Source organism: Cotesia glomerata, linkage group LG3 (assembly GCF_020080835.1).
Source record: "Cotesia glomerata isolate CgM1 linkage group LG3, MPM_Cglom_v2.3, whole genome shotgun sequence".
NCBI classification, from domain to species: domain Eukaryota; kingdom Metazoa; phylum Arthropoda; class Insecta; order Hymenoptera; family Braconidae; genus Cotesia; species Cotesia glomerata.
This window is the reverse complement of record NC_058160.1, coordinates 28,009,047-28,033,176: the sequence shown is the minus strand read 5'-3', so window position 1 is coordinate 28,033,176 and position 24,130 is coordinate 28,009,047. Positions and strand designations below refer to the sequence as shown.

Below are 24,130 nucleotides of genomic sequence, written 5' to 3'. Positions count from 1 at the left end.
GAATTTACTTGTAAAAAATTTTTGAGTCAAATAAAGAATTCTTAATTTTTTACAAAGATTATTTTTACTTTCAATTTGGGCAAAAATTTTCTTTCTATTAGAAATATTCTTATTAATTTAATTATATCTCTGTACAGAAAAAAAATGTTCTTGAATCAATTATATAATTTTGAAGAACTTAATATTTTTTATTTGAGTAGAAAAATTCTTGATTTAAGGAAATTTTACTTAATTCAAGAATTTTTCGTCTTAATTCAAGACAATTACCCTCTTCAAAATTATATTCTTGGTTCAAGAATTTTTCTCTTGAATCAAGTTAATTTTTTTTTCAGTGTTTTCTTTTAGATAAAATTTTTATTTTACTTTTAAAAATTTTAAATGCAATATATTAAAATTAGAAAATTTTCTCCGAGAGTAATCTTGAAACCTGATAATTTATTATAAAATTTTTCAAATGCAACTGATGAAACTATCGATTCCTTCGTAACACCGAGGCTCATTAGAAATTATAAATTTAAAAATTAGCATAAATTAAACAAAATTAGTTAACAACTTCTAAAAAAATAAGTTCTCAATGCTCATTTTTATTAATCATTCTGCTCCGTTCAGCGTCTGCCTGCCTTCTATTCTAAAAAGATACTTTCATATAAGTATAGATATATATCACATGATATGTATGTGTATATGTATACAAAATTACATGGCACTTTCAATAATGAAAAGGTCACACCTCATAACTCGCCATATTCATAAATTATTTTTAATACTTTATTATATTTATTTATTATTGTTATTATTTATATTTTTTTCCTAGCAATATTTTGACATCAATATTTATAATTAACCCGACATGTCTGGCATTAATGATTTTTTATTGAGTTGAATACTGTATTAAAGAAAGTTAAATAACTGTGCGTATAAATAAAATCATATACATATATATGTATATAAATACATTTATATATATTATAATTTATAATAATAAGTGTATATAAAATAAGTATCGAAATTCCTGAATAACAAGTGGCGCTGTTGATTATTTTATTTCTTCGCGGCCAATATAAAACTGTCTGTACGTATTGAGATTGAAACTCGGACATAAATTTATCGATCCACCATTTCCATTGACCATACATCGTAATCGGTTCCTCATATTATGATATTAAATAATATGTATAATCCACAGATGGAGATGAGTTTTGATTTGAAACATCTTCCGCGTGTAATTTAACTGTTGACTCTACTGTATTTACGACAGCAAAATATGTGTAATTAATTAAATTTATTGTTAAAGAAATTTGCAGTGATACTTTAATCCCTGGTCGTATGATTATAATGTATACTTAATTAATGAATATGATGATGTTGACTATGACGACAATAACAACTGCGGACAGACGACAACTAAACAGCAATATAAAATAAAAGGTACAAGAGTTCCTCGTCTTGTCTATATGCTATTTTACATCTTCTACATGAAGAAGACTATGTACTAAGTAAAGAGCATGCCGCCTACGAAATACCGCTATTTCGTCTTTCGTCTTTGGTTACGTGGCACGCCTCGACGGGTTGATAAATATAATTATGCCTCGGGGCAAGAAGATGCTTTATTAGGTGAAGATTAAGACAACTATTTTTATTTTAGTTCTTGATAGAAATTTTTCCGGACATTTTTATTTATTTCGCAAGTTTTGTAATATTCAAATTAATTTAGCCGTTTTTTATTTTTTAAAAAATAGTATCTCCGATTGATAGCTCTGAAATTTCAAAGAAAGGAGATTACAATCAGCGCCATCTGTTGGAAATTTTAAAAGACGTTTTTTATTCTCATTGATAAGGCAGTTTTCTATCTATTTTATATCTGACTTATTTTGCGTATTATGTCTTGAAGATATTTTTTATAGATAATTCAATTTCCTAAAAAAAAGTATTTCAACACTACACAGAAAAAAAGGTTCACTTGAGCCAAAAAAAATATTTTTCTTCCTAATGATTTTCTTGAAAAAAAAAAATTTTTTTTTTGACAAGAAATTTTACTTATTCCAAGAAAATTAATTCTCTTGTTTTAAAAAATACGTACCTTGATCCAAGAAAATTTATTTAAGCCAAGAAAGTCTTCTTGTTTTGAGAAAATTCAGCCTTTTGCTCCAAAAAATTTAGTTCTTGATAGAAGTAAATTTTCTTGTCTTGAGAAAATTTCTCTCTTGCTCCAAAAAATTAAATATAAAGATAGAAGTAAATTTTCATGAATATTTTTATTGATTAACATGTCAAATGGGGAGATCAAGTAATATTGAATCATTTTTTTTCATTTAATATGTATAATTGCACGCTAAAATAATATAAAATGGGTATCAAATATTCAAGAGAAAAATTTTCTCAAGGTAAGAAAATTTTTTTCTCAGTTAAAGTAGGTGGCGCTGCTTTCCTAAAGTATCTCAAAATCTTGATCAAATATAAAAATTTATTGTATCAAGTATTTATGATAATTTGAATTAAGAAATAATTACTTCTACCAAGAATAGAATTTCAAGAAAAATTTTTACTTCCGCCAACACAATTTCGGTCTTTCTTCAGGCACCCGAAAATTTTCTTGAGCCAAGAATTTTGTTCTCCAGTCAAGAAATTTTTCTTTCTGTGTAGACGTATTTTCAAAATTTCCCCCAGAATTTGAGATTTAAACTTTTCCTGATGATTTTTCTTACAACAAAACGTGATTTATATTAAAATGATTTGATTAGATAATATTTATAAAGATTTGTATGTAAGTAAAGGATAATAATGAGGTATATATCAAGGTGTCTAGAAGTGACTTATGTCTTTTATCAGATAAAAGATCTACCTCACAATCGTCCATCAGTATCCATCAATAACATTTGGATGTAAGATTATCCGTGATAATCGTGACGCAATATCGATAGGACAGCGGAGCTGTGTGTGACGGTTGAGTTATCGGTCTGAGAATCGCTCGTGGGAGGCGTGAAGAAGAAGTTCCGCTTGGATAAGATAGCTGCACGAGCATAGCTAAGAAAACGTTAAATGATTAAGCTATTAATCAGCGCAGAAACTCTGGCTAGCACGCGACTGCCGTTAAGGATTCGCGAAACAACTTCGGCCCACGTACTCACACATGCACGATATCCACAGTGCAGTACTATATATCTATACCTACACATATGTCTATATCTATACTGCTTGTGTGTTGTTCTCTGGAGCACTGCACGGCTACTGTAATGTGCTGGGTCGAGCTACTGCTCCCGCTGTCTGATAATGTCACAAGTCTCGAGACTTTAGTTTATTTATCTGCTGAAAAATAACTTCTGTTTGCATTATTATTGTTACTATACTATATAATGCCCACATCCAACCCAGCTGTTGCATATATGTGTTGTGTTTTATGGTTTGTTTTTGTTATTATTTATATGAGAACCGCTGCAAGCTTAACCAATGTCGATCCACACGTGACAATCGATCATTAGCATACAATGCAGGCTAATGGGATCGTGGTTGACGAGCTACTTGCTCCTGGCTCGTGATTCAATTCAATTCTGTGCTTAACTTGAGAATTTTAGATCTTAACTTTGAGTTAGAATTTTTGTTTGTGTAGAACAAAATAATATTTTGACTGAAAAAAAATTTTTATTTGTAAAGAAATTAATATTTTTAAGTTAAGAAGATCAATTTTCTTGTTACGTGTTTAATTTTTGAGTTAAGAAAATAATTTAATAAATTTTTGGCGTTTGAATAAAATTTTTTTTGGCTTAATTTAAAAATAAATTGTTTTCCAATTAAAAAAAAAAGTTATTTTGTTAAAAAAAAATTTTAATACTATTAATTAAAAAAAATTTCTTGAATTGAGAGAAAAAGCTTTTTTAGTTGAAAAAAAAAATTTTGAATATCAAAATATTGTTAGTTAAAGTTAATCTTTTCTTCTGTGTGGTTAAAATCTTTTTTATTTTCTTACTTGGGTGTAATGTTAAAAAAATAATATTTTGACTAAAGAAAAATTTTAATTTGTAAGAAAATTAATATTTTAAAGTTAAGAAGATCAATTTTCTTGTTAAGTGTTTAATTCTTGAGTTAAGAGAATAATTCAATAAATCTTGTAAGTTTGAATAAAATTTTATTTGGCTTAATTTAAAAATAAATTGTTTTCCAATTAAAAAAAAAGTTATTTTTTTAAAAAAAATCTTTTTGAATTGAGAGAAAAAGTTTTTTTAGTCGGAGAAAAAAATTTTTTAATATCAAAATATTGTTAGTTAAATTTTTTCTTCTGTGTGGTTAAAATTTTTTTTATTTTCTTATTTTGGTGTAATGTTTTACTTCAAATATGAATAATTGATGAAGAAAAAAAAATCATGAAATTACCGACAATAAAAGTCGAAATTTGTTACCAAAAAATATAAATGTTGGTTGTCAATTTAAGAAGACAAATTACCATTAGCCGTAATATAATGTAGCCTCGTTACTCTTAATTTAGTATTGAATGTTTATTATTAATATTAATCCGTTGGGTCGGATGTATATCAAAGGCGCTTCGAAAATATTGACAGTGACGAATCGAGCTGAGAGGATCACACTACATTGTCCCGATTTCGCGGTGTCCAAAATGCAAGAGGCGTTGCCTTTTTTTTTATCCCGTGTGTAAGAATATAGGAGAGTACTTAACTTATCCGTTCATATACATGTGTGCAAATATGTTTATTATTATATAGTGTAGTGTAGTGTAGAAGAGCATAAAGCCGAAAAAAATAAAAAATATGAAAGACCAGTTCGGCGTTCTCTCAACTCTGTTTTTAATATATATGCATCATTCGCGACAGTGATAAAAGAAGGTTTTGAATGTAACGGACACAAGCTCAGGCTGGAGCTTGGGGATATCTTTTATTTTTTCTTTCTCCTCTTAAAATTACAGTAATATACAGATGACACATGGGTTCGTGTTGCGAGTGATAACCCGCTTGCGTTGCTGAAAGTTAATAGTCGGTGGTAAGAGTCTTGACATTTAATACTTTTGCAGAAGGCAGTATGTACCTTTTAAATCATTTTTTTCTTGTCACGTGTAGGCACGTCGTTCCCGAAACTCGTTTACTATCGACGCAACTTGAGACGCGAGATCCAAATTTTTATTTTTATTTATATTATCTTTAGTGTAATATCTATCGTTATCATTATCACATATTACTTTATATTATTGGTTGTTTCCGTGAAAAAATTTTCATATATCGCCATATCAGGCTTTGTATGAGGATAAAAAATTATTTATTATGATTTTTTAAATTTTATAGAAGCTTGTATGTCAATTAACGTTTTAATAATTAAAAATTGATATAGTAATTAATTAAACAAAAAACAAATATTAGATAAACTCCTCAAAAGAGTCATTAAAAAGATTTTTATTTTTTATCTGTTGGAAATTTTAAACATCAACTTTGGTTGAAAAATTATGTATGGGCATATATGACCTTATCAGAGTTAATATGGCCAATTTTTACAATTTAAGGAATCAGGACCAAGAAAAATTTTTCTCAAGATGATTTTTGCTTCCATCGAGTAAAAATTGTATAAAAATTAAATATTATAACTTTAAAAAACAATCAAAACGAATAATTCTTACATAGAAAGAATAATTTCTTGACTGGAGAACAAAATTCTTGGCTTAAGAAAATTTTCGGGTGCCGGAAGGAAGACCGAAGTTATGTTGGCCGAAGTTAAAATTTTTCTTGAAATTCTATTCTTGGTGGAAGTAATTTTTCTTAATTCAAACTATCATAAATACTTGATACAATAAATTTTTATATTTGATCAAGATTTTTAGATACTTTAGGAAAGCAGCGCCACTTACTTCAGCTGATAAAAAAATTTTCTCACCTTGAGAAAATTTGTCTCTTGAATATTTGATTTTTATTTATTTATTTATTTATTTATTTATTTTACTTCTGATATACATTCTATAGAGGTGCATAACACCTGTGCATAGACACCAGAAAAATACAATAATATTTAGTTATATATAAATCGTGTTAAAACATTCATAAGCCAATACAATGTACAAAGTATAAGTTTCCTTACGACTAATTATACAATATTTTGCTATCTAATATAGTATCTTAATTTATAATTCAATAGATCTAATCCACCTCCCAAAATTCTTTCTTAATAAGTTCTTTTTGCATTCAAGAGCTTTTAGATTATTAGGAATTAGATTGAAATATTTTATTGCCACAAAAAACGCATTTTTGGTACTTAAACTTTTACTAATTTTTGGTAAAATTATCAGTCTATTACGTGTGTTTATAAACCTCTCAGAGTACATTAATTTACAATCTGTAAAGTAATAAGTAAGCGCATTCACAACAAAATACTGGTTAATTTTTAAGGGTACTAACATTTCATTTTTTATTTTCATTTTACTTATCAACTTATTCTGCAAATTTATAATAGGTTTCATCGTATTATCATATGCACCACCCCAAGCAATGATTCCATAGTTTATAACACTTTCGAATAGTCCATGATATATTGTTTTCAGTATAGATGGGTGTAGCCAATTACTTAATTTATAGAATAAAAAAGTGAAGTACTTGACTTTTTTAATCAGCTCAGTTACATGCTTATTCCATTTCATATGACAGTCATACACTACCCCTAAATATTTACAGCTTTCAACTCTTTTCAGTTTTCTATCTTTAATAAACAAATGAAAACTAGTGGGAACACTATCAATGTAGCTTCCGAAAGTAATGTATGTAGACTTATCAACATTGAGCGTAAGCTTATTGCCTTTTAACCACTTATCTAAATTTTTTAACCATTCAGTCAGACATTCATGAACTACTTGCCAACCACTTCCACTGCACAGGACTGCAGTATCATCAGCATAAGAAACTAGTGCATTCTCTGGTACAATATTAAAAATATCATCAATAAACAAAATGAAAAGAAGTGGTCCCAAGATAGTCCCTTGAGGAACTCCAATTTTCACAGATCTGTAATCACTATTACAATTATTTATTTTGACACACTGCTCTCTATTCGATAAATAATTATCAATCAATTTATGAGGCAGACCTCTTATTCCCTTACGCCATAGTTTATTTAGAAGAATTTTATGATTCACAGTGTCAAAAGCTTTAGCAAGATCCAAAGATACCCATTTTATATTATTTTAGCATGCAATTATACATATTGAATGAAAAAAAATGATTCAATATTATTTGATCTTCCCATTTGACATGTTAATCAATAAAAATATTCATGAAAATTTACTTCTATCTTTATATTTAATTTTTTGGAGCAAGAGAGAAATTTTCTCAAGACAAGAAAATTTACTTCTATCAAGAACTAAATTTTTTGGAGCAAGAGGCTGAATTTTCTCAAAACAAGAAGACTTTCTTGGCTTAAATAAATTTTCTTAAATCAAGATACATATTTCTTAAAGCAAGAGAATTAATTTTGTTGGAATAAATGAAATTTCTTGTGTCAAAAAACAATTTTTTTTTTCGCTCAAATAAATAATTAGAAAGAAAAATATTTTCTTGGCTCAAGTGAACTTTTTTTTCTGTTTAATCAGTTTAAAAGAATTAGTTTTTTTTGCTGATATTATTTATTGATTATTATTATTTTAAAAATAAAAATAATAATACTAAAACATATGTACGTTAGCAGCGAATCAGGTTACCGACACTAACAATGTTCCTCCCTCATAAACGTGCAGTGTGGTACTCGCTTATTGTATTAGTTTGAAGCTCATGATTGCTTCCTAGGTCACACCAAAGTGCAATCTCCGGTCTTCAACACGAGGATGGACGGATGGACACCCGAGTAGAGCGTAGAGAGCAGAGAGCCTGTCATACCGTGCGATAAGAGTCATCCTCATCGTTGATGTTGTTTAACGACAACGTATCTCTGATACACACGACACAACACAACCCAACCTAACCGTCTGCTAACTCGACGATCTCATTTTTATTATTTTGCTGAATAGTGTATCGTGTATACAATATACAACATACAATATACACATGTAATATGTATATCGGTGAACTGTACTTGTGTGTGTGCGTATGCAGTACTCTATGTATAGCATGACAACGACATAAAGCGTACGAGAAATGCAAGCGCGATAAGGAAAAAGCCTTGAGCCATAAGCAAGCTAAGCCGCGAGCCGCGAGCGGCACCACTGTACCAACAGAATAGAACCAACGCACCGCGCCGACGATGGAAAATATACGCGGCTCCATATTTAGTGTGAAGGATTCTTGGATTTCCACTCGGTACTCTACTCGGTGGTATATAGAAACAACCGAACATATACGATGGGAAACACCGTTTGTATTGGCTATGACCGACACAGACTCAGGAAATTGTCGATCGATTGATTAAGTGTCAGTTGATTCAAAAAATCACCGGCTAGTCTTGATTGGGAAAAACGAACAAAACAGTTTTCTTGGACGTGTTTCTTTAAGGAAATTGGGCCGGGATTCAACACTAACTTGTTAATGTTACAACACTTTTTTTAATTATTTTAAATTAATTAACAATTCTAAGTCATGAATCTACTTTTAGTTTTTCTTCCAGTAGAAAATAAAGATTATAAATTTCTTGGTAATTGATTAATAAAAAATATTTTTTAATAAAAAGAAAGTTAAATAATTCAAAGTTTTAATTTTTTAACATAAAATCTTTTCCAAAAATTCGGAGCCTACAATTTTATGACAAAATAAACTAAAAATTGATTTTAGAAAAAAAAGTTGTAGCTTAAGGCCTCAGCTTCAATATGAGCCCTCATACGACTCATTTTATTGATTGTTTCAAAATTTATGGCCATTTTTGTATTCCAAAAATTGAAAACAGCAATTTTTTTCGGATTGTTAAATAATTAATAAATTTCTCGTTAAATTTTGAAATAGCTTTGGGTCGTATAACTTGTAACCTTTTTAAATAAATAATTTTATTTTACTGCATTTAGTAGTTTTATAATCGCAGTACAATCGTATAATTATCCAAAGGATGAAGAAATACTTTTGTGTAGTCACATTAATTCGACTATAAAAAGAAAAGAAAAAATCCACTGCGGTAGATGCTCTTGGTTGCAATTGACGAGTGTTTAACAACGCGGTTTCGTTAAAACAGTCTGCGATTACGGTCCATTATTCTTTGGCCTGATACTGCGTTCTCACTCATATCAGCTTTGTAGTACACCAGTATCGTAATAGTGCTGTATAAATATAAATGTCTGTTCGTATTTGAGATATTACTATTTAACAGCATATCAGCTGACTCGGGATGACTACTTCTCATATTATATTACAAATATACATACACAATAAAACACAGATATGGACATATATGTATATATAATATCTACTTGGAGTTAAATAGCGTACGAGCGCTTGGGAAAACTTGAATGTCCCTGGGAGGCAAGGAAAAACGTTTCTGGGTGTGGTTTCCTTGCAAAACATCCATACTGCACAGAAAATACCAGCCGGTCTCAATCTCTCTCTCTCTCTCTTTCTCTCTCTCCAGTCCACAATCTCCTATCCTGTCCGACAAATGTTTCATTCTTGACAAATTATTTAGCAAGACATAAAAATCCGCGGTAAATTAAATTTAATGCAATCGCTGTTAATTATTATTATAACAATTTACATTTTTATAATTTATCATTTACCATCAATACAAATAACAGTACAATTACATAAATTATTATTTAAAATAATAGCAATAACACACGAATATTTTTAATATCTCTTAAAGATCTAACGACGCATCATCATCCTCATAATTATCATTATTATCATCATAATAATAATTTCTAGCATTGAAATCAGCATAACGCCGAAGGAACAACCGCCACTTAAAGAGCATTAAACTCGTGTTGAACTATAAAGGTTTACGCCTACATTACTGCCTTAACTTGTCTTGTGGTTTAGAAAATATTCATACAATATGTAATATATATTTCAAATTTACCATGATATGAGGGGTACTTAAAAAATTAATAGCCACACTTAAATTAAACATAAATATATACCATGTATTAATATAAAAATTAACTTGACTTCAAAGAAAGAATCTTAAAGCAAGAATTTTATTTTTGGATGGAAAAAAAATTTTATCTAATTTAAAACAATTTAATTCTACAAAATAATTTTTTTTTAATTATTTTTCTATCAACGTATGATTTATAAAATTTATTATTACTTATTTATATTACCGTAATTAAATTAAAATCCGCTTATTTTCGTCATTACTTTCACATTTTATTTAAATCCGGTCAATAAAGTAAAGCCAAAGTCAAAGTTAAATGAAATCCAGTACGGATTCGATAACATTGTAACATTGTAAGCGCATATTGTCGATATAAATAAATATTCGGCTTAACCGGGAACAACACCCGAGTTAAATTAAGTACGAGCAGAGGTATTATATTTAATTCGAGTATGTGTACGGTGATAGTTAATGTGTTTCGTAATAATACACACGTCGACGAGTGTATTATACATAGAACGAGAATTCTCGACGTGTCACTACGGTGGGTTACTACATTTTCCTTCGCGACAAACTTATTCACTTATTTTTTTTTTTCTTAAATCCAGCAACGTATATATAAATTTACGTCTGTGTAGATACAGTAGTACAATTTCATTGATCGAACTGGTAAAAGTGTGATTTAGCAACGTGTAACTGACAAATCGTTACTAAACCGTGCGCCAAATTTCACACTGATCACTTGCGTCGAATTTTTTCCTTTCTATTTATTTCGTTTCCTTTCCCTAGATGACATGACATGCTCTTATCTGCAATCCCGAGACTTTATGTACCCACTGGATACATACTTTTAATCAATCCGGATTATCAGAAGTAAGGAGTAATGAATTTACCTGGTGGAATCTTTGGAGTGTCGAGCGATCTCGAGAAAGTTTATTTTATTTATTTAGATTTTTTTTGCTATCATTAGTATGAAGTAATTACTTACATTACCACTCGATAGATCGAGTTCTTCCGTGTATTCCAGTATTTTACTCTAGTTCTTGGGTCTTAGCTTGGAATCAACGTCTTCAACTTGTTTTTTTTTTTTTTCGAAGAAGTATCGATTTAAAGCAAACGTTATGAGAATTTCTCGGCCGAATATGGTTATTATGAAATTAAAAAAGTCCATCAAGTTGAGGAATTTACTCCGTTTGGAGGAAAATTTTAATGACTTGCACTACTACATTGCAAAATTATTCAATATATAATTCAAATCGGCTTTAATTAGCTAATTAATTCATCAATTATCCTGGCAAACAAATTAAATACATTGTAAGTACTTAATACTAATGTCTTAATTATTTGCGAATTATTCAATTCACTGAGAATTAAAAAAGGCGTTACGCTTTATGCGAGGTGATTTATGGTGGAAAATTTTCGGAAAATCAAACGGCAATATTTATTTATTTATTATTGTAATAATCAGTTAAGACATAATGCGAATGTATGAGTGTATATTTGATAGAACAGCTGAAGTTTTCAAGGTGAAGTATATTACAAAGCGAGACAGAGCTGAGTGAGAAGCCAGCAGATAAGGTAATACATATTTCCAGTAGTAAATGCGCTTGAGTTCTCACGTAGATCAACCCGCGATCTACCACTTACGATCATTATCTATCTAGCCTCTGTACAATCCACTTATTTACATCTAGATTGTGTCTGACAATCTTATTCAAATATCCCAATTGTCTTTTTCGATATTGTTATTATTGACAAACATTTGACAGTTTTTAGAATTTTTTTTAATAAAAAAATTATTGCTAAAAAATAATTCCATGTGTAAAAATTTTAAAAGACTATAAATGCAAATTTTTTGAGAAAAAATAATTTCCCGATTTTTGAAAATTTTCAATTTTCTTAGCGGGAGGTTAAAAATTTTAAGTATTTTTTTTTAGTTACGAAAAAATATTATTTAAAAGTTAACTAATGTTTGACAATTTAAAATAATTTTTTAACTATGATAATAAATTTTTTTAAAAAAAATCTATATGTAGAAATAAATAAATAAATAAATAAAATAAAATTAAATGCAAATTTTTTGTAATTTTTTTTTTCTCCAATAAATTAAATACTTGATAAAATAAAAAAATTTTAAGTGATGAGTTTTGACAATGAGTTTCAATTTTTTTATAAACATTTAATGACTAAAAACAAATATAACTGGTTATTTACGTCAACATTTTTTGCGATTTGACTAGTTTATAGTCCTTGATGCAATAGGTCACGAAACGACAAACACGTGAAGCTTATCTCTCAAATTAATTAATTAGTTAATTAATTTTTTATGAGGCAAGTTTTCGATGTGGTAATTTGCCAAATATTTGAATTAAAGTAATCAAAATTGACATTAATTTAATAACCAACAATAAAACAAATAACAAAGCGGTAAATGGAGATCCATTTATTTTAAAAAGTAGCAATTAAAAAGTATCGGCGATGTGATGGCACGTGTGCAAAGTTTAATGGCAGGCAGGTCACTTTCCCGAGTAGAGACAGTTGTTGATTGTGGAGCTCGTGCTCTACTCCGTTCCAGTCGTCGCACACGCGTGCTACCTCATTCATAAAGACCCAAGCTCACGGGTACACACGTCAGCAAGACGAGACATAAGTATATTGCCGTATAACTCTCTCCTCTGGATTCATATTATCTATATTATACTTATACTTATATATACATAAATAAAAACAAGCTTGCACTGATACCTCATTCTCAGGTATAAATAGTACATGACAATTGCCAATGTGTATACAATGTATAAGAATAATATGTAATGTAATTTGAAATGTATATTATAATGCAATACCGAGAACTCGAGGATGTTTACCGAGTAACTACATATTATGTCTAGCGTTTTAAATTGCCTTGATCGGCGTTTTTATTTGTGTGAGTTGGCCAGAGGAAAATCGCTGGTCACTCTGCATCCGGCTGCTTTGCAAGGATTACGCCCCAGACGCATCCAACCATATCAACATTGTATAATTATGCTAATTTTTATGGATTTCTTTTCTTATCCTTCCTCTTTCACTATCATCATTATTGGATTTTTTTCTTTCATTCTATTACTTTTCTTAACAAAAGTTTATCAATTATTTGTTAGTCAAAATATTTGATAATATTTAAAATTTTTTTCAACAAAAAATTTATAATAAAAAAGTTTATTTAAAAATTGCAAAAATTAAAAATGATAGGGTAAATGTTCCAGTAGTTGACCGCTTTCATAAAAAAGTCCGAAAATTATTATTAACTGCATTTTTTATGACCCTGAAATTTATTTTTAACTATTGTTGAACTTATAATCATTACAATGAATAGATATTCCAGATTTTATTTAATTTTTAGAACATCGAAAATAATTCATGAAAATTTTTCACCGCATAATCTGACTAAAATCAGTCAAATACTATAGTAGAGTATCCGAGAGGCGACTACATGTTTTAGTTAACAAAAAAGTTTCTATTAGGTTAATCTTGCCAAATTAAATTCTGAACTAGTCTTTAATAGTTTCTTAACGAATCTCTCAATAAGATTTGACAAAAACAATCAAATAAATACCAATTTAACGACCGGTCAGATACTGGCACAATAAAACACCGTTGTACCATCAATAAATGACTTCGGTCATCTATTGGAACCTGCTATTTTTCAAAATACCAGTAGTTGACCGCATGCACAGTTGTAAGTTTCTAACCTATATAAAATAAAAATATAAATATGTTTACGTGATAATATTATGTTTACATAAGTGTTGTTATTTAAAATAATTTATAATTATTAAATTATTAGTAATAAAGAAGTATTTATGCTTATTGTTTAATGTTTTTCAAATAAGATGATTGTTGAGTCAAGTTTAAATTTGTACACTGATAGAAGGATTTATTAGCTATTAATAATTTAATTTATTTAGGAGAAAAGAGTACATTTATTAATAGTTAATAAGTATTTATTTATATTTAACCAATATTTATTAACAGTTAATAAATATTTTGTTGAGTGAATTTGTGTTTCGCTTGCAATGTCATACTTATGTTATGAAGATTGCTTATAAACAAAAACCATCCTTACAAATTATTTACATTAATTATATTATTTTATAATAACGTTTACTGTAAGATAACAAATTTTATCGCAGCTCATAATTATCTTTTATATTTTAAAATATTAAAAACGTTAATTTATTTAGTGAATTTAATTATTATCATGTATTCCAGCTGTAGGGTTATAAAAAGTGTCAAAAGAAAATTGCTATTTTTGCTTTTGATTTTAAATAAATATTTGTTAAAAGTTAACAAATATTCATTAAATATTAATAAATCGTAATTAATAAGTAATTTATAAACTGTTAATAAATATTCATTAAACCCTATGATATTAACAAACATCATTAAACAAATCCTTCTATCAGTGCAACAAGTTTAAATATGAATTTTTTTGTTGATATTAGAAATATATAGACATAAATTTATAGTAATTAATAGTTTATTTTAAATAATAGTTATTATTTTTAATAATTGCATACGTGTGTCTCAAAAAAATATTTTGCTTTTGTCATTATTGAATCGAAGTTTAATTTACTAATCTGTTACTTTTTTATTATTATTAGTTTTGTTCTAAACTAAACGAATTTTGTTTACTAACAATACACATCTAATTTAAATAAATAAGCATAAAAATATTATACATTAAACATAAAAAACTAATTAAAATTTACAAAATAATCAATGTTTGATAATCGGTCAACTACTGAAACACTCCGGTCAATTTACTGGATCAAGTCGGTCATCTACTGGTGTTTTTATCTTACCTGCATTTAAATGTGAATTTATATGTAATTTTATGAATAATTCGATTATATAACATCACATATCAAAAACTTGAATATTTAAAGTTTAAATAAACTTAGAATTTTTATTTTTTAGCGTATAATAATTAAATTACGATCAATTGAAATGCCAAAAATCCTTAATCGGTCAACTACTGGTACATTTACCCTACTCTCTTTTAATAATTTGTTAAAAAAACAAAAAAATGTTTAGAATTTTTGAATCAATAATTACTGAAACAATGAAAATTAAAATATTTAATCTTTTCCACGTTTAAATTATTATAAAAATTAATTTACCAAAAAAAAAAAAATTAAATATCGAAGTTTAATTATTTTAAACTTCTACACAGAAAAAAAATGTTCTTGAATCAAGTATATAACTTTGAAGAACTTAATATTCTTGATTTGAGTAGAAAAATTCATGATTTAAGGAAATTTTTCTTTATTTAAGGAAATTTTACTTGATTCAAGAATTTTTCGTCTTGATTCTAGATAATTACCCTTTTCAAAATTATATTCTAGGTTGAAGAATTTTTCTCTTGAATCAAGTTAATTTTTTTTTCAGTGTAGTTGTCACACCCCCCCAAGACAAACGTGAAACCGCTTGGATGCTTGCAGTAACTACTTATTCCGTATTTTATTACTCATTACTAATTTTCATAACTTTGCACACTTGTTACAATTACACTCGTGCCGCCGTATGCTCGAGATAAAACATAGCATAACTGTATAATAACAATAATACACAATAAGTAAAAGCTTGTCATGCTTGAGCTCTTGTAAAGTTGTTTCGGTAAAAGACACGTGTGACACGAACAAGCTCATACTTAGCCACCATACAAAACAAATAATCATAAACATTCTTTTTAATCTAATAACCGGGTTTCGTTTAATTGTTATCACAAAAATTCAACAGACAATAAAAAATTGACTTCCATAATTATGTTCCATATCCGGACGAACATTTATGCTCGAGCATTACTTGTATTGCTTTACTATTAGATTTAAATTTTAGATACATGTATTATTACTTATAACATTATTATATATTAGATATTCATATAAATAGAGCAGAAATTAAATATTAATTGTGTATTAACAGAGTTTAAAAATGCGTAAATCAATTGACCGTAACACGGACATTCTTAGGGAATGTTCAGTGCAGACTAATTAAAAATCATCGGATTAAAATACCGCCGTAACTGTTGTAGTTGTTTATATCTTTAATTCGAGGCGGTATTTATATTATATTATATCATATTATATTAAATGTTAACTTAACTTAACTTAACTCTACTGTACTGTACGGTGAAGGGGCGAAACCATTTACGAGTGTTCGATTTTAAAATTCTCCAGCGCAAACCAGACTCGTACTCGTATATTGTTTCGTCACTAATCAAATCGATTGCAGCGCCCCAGGACATTTGAATTTATCATTCATACTATTTTAATTACGACAGTTTCTTGTTACTGTTGTTACTTTGTACTTATGACCGTTTTATTGCACGTATTATATTAGTTAAATATAGAGCAGAACATATAAATATCAACTATCAACTATTAACTATCAACATCAAAGATATTTTATTTGTAGCTAATTATTTATTGCCCGGGTTATTATTATTGTTATTAAAAAAAAATAATAATTTGTTCCGGAAGAAGGATACTTTTTATTGGAATTGAGCAACTAAATTCCAACTTTAACGTATTATTGAACATGTAAATTACTCTGTGGAGTTATTTATTAGCACTTATGCTTAACAATAATGTTAACTTTGAGGTTTTAAATAATATAACGATTATTTATTCTCATATTTATATTTATATTTATATTATTCATCGGTCTTTCACAATGGATTTATTTGGCAACAAGGTCGTTAATTATAAATTCAAAACTCATTTATTTTGTTTTAGTATTCGCTGACATATATTTTTAGTATTTATATATCGACTGCAATAATGTAGTCTGCACTAATAAAAGGTTTTAATTTTATTAATGTTTTGCTGAAAAAATTTAATTAATTATTTGCTCCGATCTGTGTTAGGTTTCGGCAACTTTATACTTTATTCATTTAATAGTGAATATTTATTTGCGACTAATTCGAAAAGCCCGTTAGGGGATAATAAAATATTCAGATCCTTCCAATTTGTAGCAGTTGATTTGATTGAATTATAAATCAATTTCATTCCATTAGTTTTTTTTTTTTATTTATTAAATATACACTGATAGAAAGATTTATTTGTATTAAATAATATTTGTTAATAGTTAGCAAATCATTTATTAGAGACCACTTTTTAGTATTAAATAAATATTTCTTAGTATTTAAAATGATTTGTTTGTATTTAATAAATCTGATATTCATTTATTAAATATTAATAAATCTTTTTAAATACTAAGAAATATTTGTTAAGGACTAAAAAATGGCTTCTAATAAATGATTTGTTAAGTATTAACAAATATTTTTAACTATATAAACAAATCCTTCTATCAGTGTAAATCTGAGCAATTAAAAAAATAGATTTTAAGAAAAATATACAAAATGGAAAAGAAATAAAATTCGATGATCGACGAGCAATAACGTTAATCGATTGTGACGTGCCGGATCGAATGATTTAAATAAAGAAGAGGCTTGTCATGGGCCTGGCTAAACGACCGCGCCCTCGATCGCTTTTCAATTGTATTATAAATTGTCGTTCCGTCCAATAATTTTATTTGGCATAGTCTTACAATAGCAACTTCAATGCAACAGTAATATAATTATTATGCAAAAAAATTCATCATCTCAACGACCATTATTATGCTGGAGTGATTATTATTTTTATTTTTTATTTGTCACAATCTCGGGAACGTGACGAAATTTCCCCGTTGGACTTTAGAGTAAGATAGCATCTAATACTCCCATCTGTAGGATCAGTCATTAGGTCTTCTTACTTCTATTCTCTTTCTCCTTTATTTGCAACATCAATTTATCTTCGTGAAGTCAGAAGCCAGGCTCCAGATGTTGAGATCTCGAGCGACACTCTTCCTATCTATATCTTTTTTTTTATTTATCTTACTTTTACTCTTATTCTTACACTTAACTCGAACGCTGAAGCTTACTCGCGTTTTGTGTTATTTATTTTTTTTTCCACACCCAGTACCGTGTCCACAACCAGCTTCTGGTTTATTTCATATCTGATACAGTCCCATTATCTAGACCGATTTATCGATAAAGATGAGAATGGGCGTGTTTGGGAATTACATACCAACTCAATGTGACATTTTGCCTGAGGATTTTTTTTTTTAAATTTTTATATACATAAAAAGATTTTACGATAAAATTCCTTTAAATTTCAAACTGCATAACATGTCAACACTTTATTTTTTATTAAATTATTATTATTATTATTAATATTTGAGAAGAAAATTTCTAAATTAAATACCAAATAACTTCCTAGTCACTCTAAAAATAGCTATTACTCCTGAAATATTAATTTTATTGAAAAATCATGAGGCAAAAATTGTAGCTTAAAAAATTTCCTATCAGAAACATTTTTATACTATCAGGTTATCTTCAATATTTTAAAAGCTACAATAATTTAAGTAAAATTTTTAACTTTATAATTATATTCATAATTATAAAAATGATAAATTAACAACAAATATTATCAGTACTTTTTTTTCAAAAAAATCTTTATTGTTACGATCAAATTGATACTAATAAAAATTTTCTTTATCATTCCAGATATCAATAATTAAATGGGCCAGTATTTATGCCAGTATGCCAATACCTACAAGTTGCCAGTACTAAGTAGCCCGTAATAAACCAATCAGATTTAAATTGCTGCAATAAACACTAATCTAAATAATTAATCGCTAAGTGAAGCATCTACTGCAAATATCACTCTAATAATAATTCATTAAACCTCAACAATATCAACATATCTTATAGCCAATAAAAATAAAAATAATAATTAATTTTAAAATCACGATTACAATCGCTATCGGGTTTTTCGATCGCGATTACTTGTCTGCTATTTTTACTCGTATCACGAGGGTTAATATCTGAGTAGTGGACACCTAGCCTGCGTGAGTGTAACGAACCCGGTGAATTCGCGTGGCTCAGTGTACTCATACAAGGAAACGAACCGGTGAATAATAGAAACTCGGTTTACGAGCACTCGTATTGAAGAACTATAAATAAATAAAGTGATATAAAAAAATAGTGAAGAAAAAGGGTAACAAAATACAGTACTGTACTCAAGACACGCAAGCCGGTGGCTGGAAACGCTGACTTACATCGGGAACGCCAACCTGCAATCAAGGTTCATGGTTTTCATGGTGAGTCACTCTTATCATTTATTCTCTCTTTTATTCGCAATATCATTTCATTATACCATCTATTGGCTGGTCGAGTTTATTTCTCCTCTAGTCTAGACACGGCTCACTGATAATGTATTCAAATAATCTCTTCATAACATACATGGATACTAAGTGATAGCAGATATCTGATTTTGTCTGCTGAATATTGCGATTGTAGGATTTTACTATTTCAACAGTTTTGTGCTTAGATCAATATTTACACACTCGGTAAAACATTTGAAGTCTAGACATACTCAGAAAGTGTAATTGGAAATTATATTTTTGATTCATTGGTAAAAGAATTTGTTTATGGTTAAAAAGATTTGTTAATATTTAATAAATTATTTATTAGAAGCCATTTGTTAGTCCTTAACAAATATTTCTTAGTATTTAAAAAGATTTATTAATATTTAATAAATCAATATCAGATTTAATAAATATAAACAAATCATTTTAAATGCTAAGAAATATTTTTTTAACACTAAAAAGTGGTCTCTAATAAATGATTTGTTAATTATTAATAAATAATAATAATAATAAGAATCATAATAATTTTTATTTCATTGCATGTCCTTACAGGATATTTGCAATTTGCAACAATACATAGAGTTACATTTTGATTTATGCCCAAAGATCACATCAAAACTATTAACAATAATTATTTAATACAAATAAATCCTTCTATCAGTGTAGATTCGTAAAATAATTGGCATAAAAATGAAAATTTGTGATTAAATTATGATTTAAAGAAATTCATTCGAATTGTTTTATTCTATAAACTTTCAATTAAAATTCTGAGTTAAATATTAAAGATTCGTTAAAGTCACCAAATTTATATGAGTTTAACGTATTTTTTTTAGAGTTAAATTTAATTTTAAGTCAAATTTTGGAATATTCGTAGTTGACGGTTCAAATTTAGCAAATTTTTAATTAAAAAAAAATAAATAAAAATTTTCAGCGCGTAAATTGACAGTAAAATAGATTACACATGCGTGTATTGGAGTTTCGTAGTACTAGCGATTGTTGGCACTTCAAACATTACATTGACGTGACGAATTATCTTTATATCCAAGCCGAGTTGTCTGTAAAGTTGGTTAGTGTGTACGTTTATATTTATATTTATATATAAGAAAAAAAGTTGATCCACCGAGCACCCAGCATCTCGATTCTCAGTTTTTTATTTTTTGATTTGTTATTTCTTATATGTACTCACTTTTAAGACTCGTTTGTGTTTACAGCACGAGTTACATACACACTCTCATATCACGTGTTTGGTATCCTACTCGGCTCTTAAGCCGTTGTCTCGTAAGTCTTTCGGGAGTGTATCGAGTACGCGGGAGTTGTAACAAAATACTGGTCAACATAAATTGCCCGTAAAGTTCTCCAGGTCGAAGGTGGTGGGACTACTGCAATGAAAATAAACTCTTTTTTGTTAAAACTTTTTTACTGCCGGTACCGAGTCTGTTTGTATCTCGTATCTCGTCTGCGAGGTCTTTGCGGTTTGCCCGACAGTTTATGTGGTAGCGGGTTACACAAATTACCTACCCGAAATAATCTTTCACCAATTGTGATCTTAGTCTCGACTCTGTTACTCTTCAGTGTTTAAGGTTTTAATTAACTTAATAATTTATTTTATGTTTGATGATATATATTTAATAAATAAAATTAATATTAGACAATTAATTATCAAAAACAATTTTTAAGTAAAAATTAGAGTCTTGTACTTAATTTTTCAAAAATACATCAATCGAATAAAACAAAAATTACCTTCTATAAATAAAATTTATTTTTTTTAAATTAGAAATTAAAAATTGACTTAACAATCAAACTCTTACAAAATTAATTATATACAAAGCTTGAATTTACATAAAAATTATAATATAGTCAAAAAAACCCAATCTTAAAAGCCCATACCAAATTATAAAGTACTTGTAAGTAAACCCCATCCGAAGATTTTCCCACTGCACCGTAAGAATCTTCTATCTCATCCACCCAGACGTGATCGCGTCTTAGCCGTGCTAGCAGACTCAACTCCGTGACTGGTGGACACTTTAAAGGATCCTATAAAAAAGCGGTGTATAAACCAGTCGTGTGCGGTTCTGGAAAAAATGATAAAAAACTCTGTGAAAAAATCGCCGGATAAACTGGCTGGTAGTTGAAGGATCACCGGGATTTCATTTATTGCGCGAATTCCCAGCTCAAATGCAAATCGTGTCTTGCCGTTACTCCTGTCCTTGGTGTAATAAATAACCAATTCATCTTACTGCAGACATATATATTCACAGTAACTATTTTTCATTACTATTAATAAAAAATAAAAAGAATTATTTTTATTCGGTCGAATTTAGTCAAATTTAATGACATTTTTCTTCTCGTTAATATATTTATTTAAACTCTCTCTCGCATGCGAGGCGACATCGCGACGTGTAAGGAGAGACATGTCGATTCGAGGGAGTGAAACATAATTTTCATGAAACGCCTACGCCCATTCATTTGAACACACATGTGTGTTGTGTGTGTTGTTGATACTGACGAGACAATAATAAGACGAAAAAAAAATAAAATCCATAGATAAGGCTCCAACTTGGTATCGTGCACGTCAGGCCCGGGTGGACACTAATATAAATAGTACTATATGTTATTAATTATAATTATCACAAGTCAGTAAAGTAAGAATGCGACGGCACGCACTATTGAGACCTTAACCGGTTAATTGTCTCAGAAACTGACAGAGTTAAGCCCGTTAATGCCAGTCGAAATAAATGAGCCTTGATTTCGCGAGGGTGCGGCTTTCATGCGTGCTGGCGCGGACAATCCTCGGGTACAGGTATACAGTATAGTACCATACGTGATTTCGCGGCACCACGCTGTGTATGTATGGACAAAAGATAAAACAAACTAAAAAAATACATTCACAAATTACCTCGGTATTTTTATTAATTCCAATATTTCTACTTGGACCCGAGATCCGAGAACCACACTGCAAACTGTCGGCATAAATGTATGCTACGCCCACTCAGTTGGTCATTTTATTTATTTATTTATTTATACATTTTTATTACACTGTCTCTTCAATTGGACAAGTAATAATGACAGCCGAACTTGTCACGAAACAGACGGCTTTCTCTTGCAGCCCGGTAAAAAACTAAGAGCGTTATATCGCTCCAAAGGATGCAGTAGTACCAACCAGTGGAGTTCACATGACAAAGCGCGGCTTCAGGGAAGATGAGAAGGAGAATCAAATGCCCGACAACTTCTTCTTTTATTTATTTTTTTTTTTCGTTGTCTTTTTTGATTCAATTCTTGCATTTTTATTCTCTTCTTCTCATCTAAGCGGCGATGTTCTCTCTGAACTCTTATGTGAATAGAAAAATACTAAAAATTACAAAAAAAAAAAAAAAAAAAAAAAAAACATTTGATGATAGATTAATTTTTTTATTTTTTACAATACAAATTATTTTGAAAGTAAATTAAATTTTTTTTTTTGAACAAATTTTTAGTTCAAACATTTTATGTTTGATGAAAAATAATGAAATTCTTTATTAATTTTTTTAAAAATCAAATTGAAATTTTTCCATTTAATATTTTACAAAAATCCAATAAATTTTTTTCACATTCTACATTGTTTGCAAACCCAAAAACAGCGCATTTTAATTTATGAATCATTAACGTCACGATGGTATTATATTGAGCTTTAAAAGTGCTTGTAAATTAACGGTGAATTAAATAGGTGCCAAATTTAAAAAGCAGCTGTCCAAAGGCAGATATTACGTTGCAAATTCATTAGACTAACTTTGTTATTTCCAACCTTCTGTTAGTGTAAAGCATTGTCACTAAAGAAATAAATAAAACTATAACCAAGAGATTGGGTTTAGTCTTCTATTCGAATTCGGCGATGGCGAAATTGGTTATTTTGGGATTGATGCTCAGAGCATTATTCACGCTCGGAGGTCTCTTACAAAAGATATCGTATATCATCGGCACAGCGAGGACCATTATCATATTTCTTGAATAATAAAAAGTACTACCTACTAAAATCTACAATATAGCAAAAGTTATATTATAATACGTCCATTGTACAAGCTGGACATTGTATATTATTATGAATAAAGTCTGCTGATATAAATTTTTCGGGCGATAAATAATAAAATTTTACGAAGTTGGCTTCGACAAACTACGGGTATATATACCGTAGTATTTATCGTGGAGTTTGGTAATAAAAATAAAATAATTAAAATCGTAAATGGAGCGTTAAAAGTGGGTTTAAAGTGTCAAAATGCGGGGTTTAACTCTGCGGAATAATTGTAATTTTTAGAGGTTTGATGCGTTGTCAGACAGGACGTTCAAATTCTTCCAAACGCGTCCTGGGATTTTATGAGCCACTCAAAGCTGTTCCCTCTTAAATATATAAGCTCATTTAAACGTTCCGAGAGCTCGTTTTAAAATGTTAAGACCGTGTCACTGGTTACACACTCAACACGCTCCGTCTTGCTAAGTGCTCATATTATCCACGAATATCGCCAATAAATGTTATCCTCGTACTGGTAGCGATCAACTTATATTATTCTCTGTTATATACACTAAATACTATACTTTACTCGTAAACTTGGTGTATCTGTTAAACTATATAACACTACGTTATTTGTATTTTCTACTTGTATCGTATTATAAATAGTTAAATTTAGCTCCTGTCCGGCAGCATCCGCCTTTTTAAATTTTTAACTTGTGTCTTATCTTTAATGGATAGTAAAATTTATTTTTACATCGAAAAATTGACGGTCAGTTTGATTTTTCCTTAGTATAAAAAATTTTAGTTGAGAAAATTTTACAAATTGGTTTAATAAATTAAAAATTAAAATATTGAAAATACGAAATATTTATCAGAATTTATTTATAAAGGAAATTTAATTTTTCTACAAAAAATAACCTT

The 24,130-nt window shown here is 28.7% G+C and overlaps 1 protein-coding gene across 3 annotated transcripts in view; it reads left to right on the top strand.

Moving 5' to 3' along the window:
- The window catches only part of LOC123261823 (Krueppel-like factor 3), a 252,539-nt gene that overhangs the window by 5,266 nt on the left and 223,143 nt on the right, over window positions 1-24,130 (top strand). For all 3 annotated transcript variants that reach the window (XM_044723655.1, XM_044723652.1, XM_044723656.1), the window contains one exon: window positions 18,584-19,179. In XM_044723655.1, coding sequence (XP_044579590.1) covers window positions 19,168-19,179 — 12 coding nt within the window. In that variant the 5' untranslated portion in view covers window positions 18,584-19,167. The remainder of the gene's footprint in view (window positions 1-18,583; window positions 19,180-24,130) is intronic.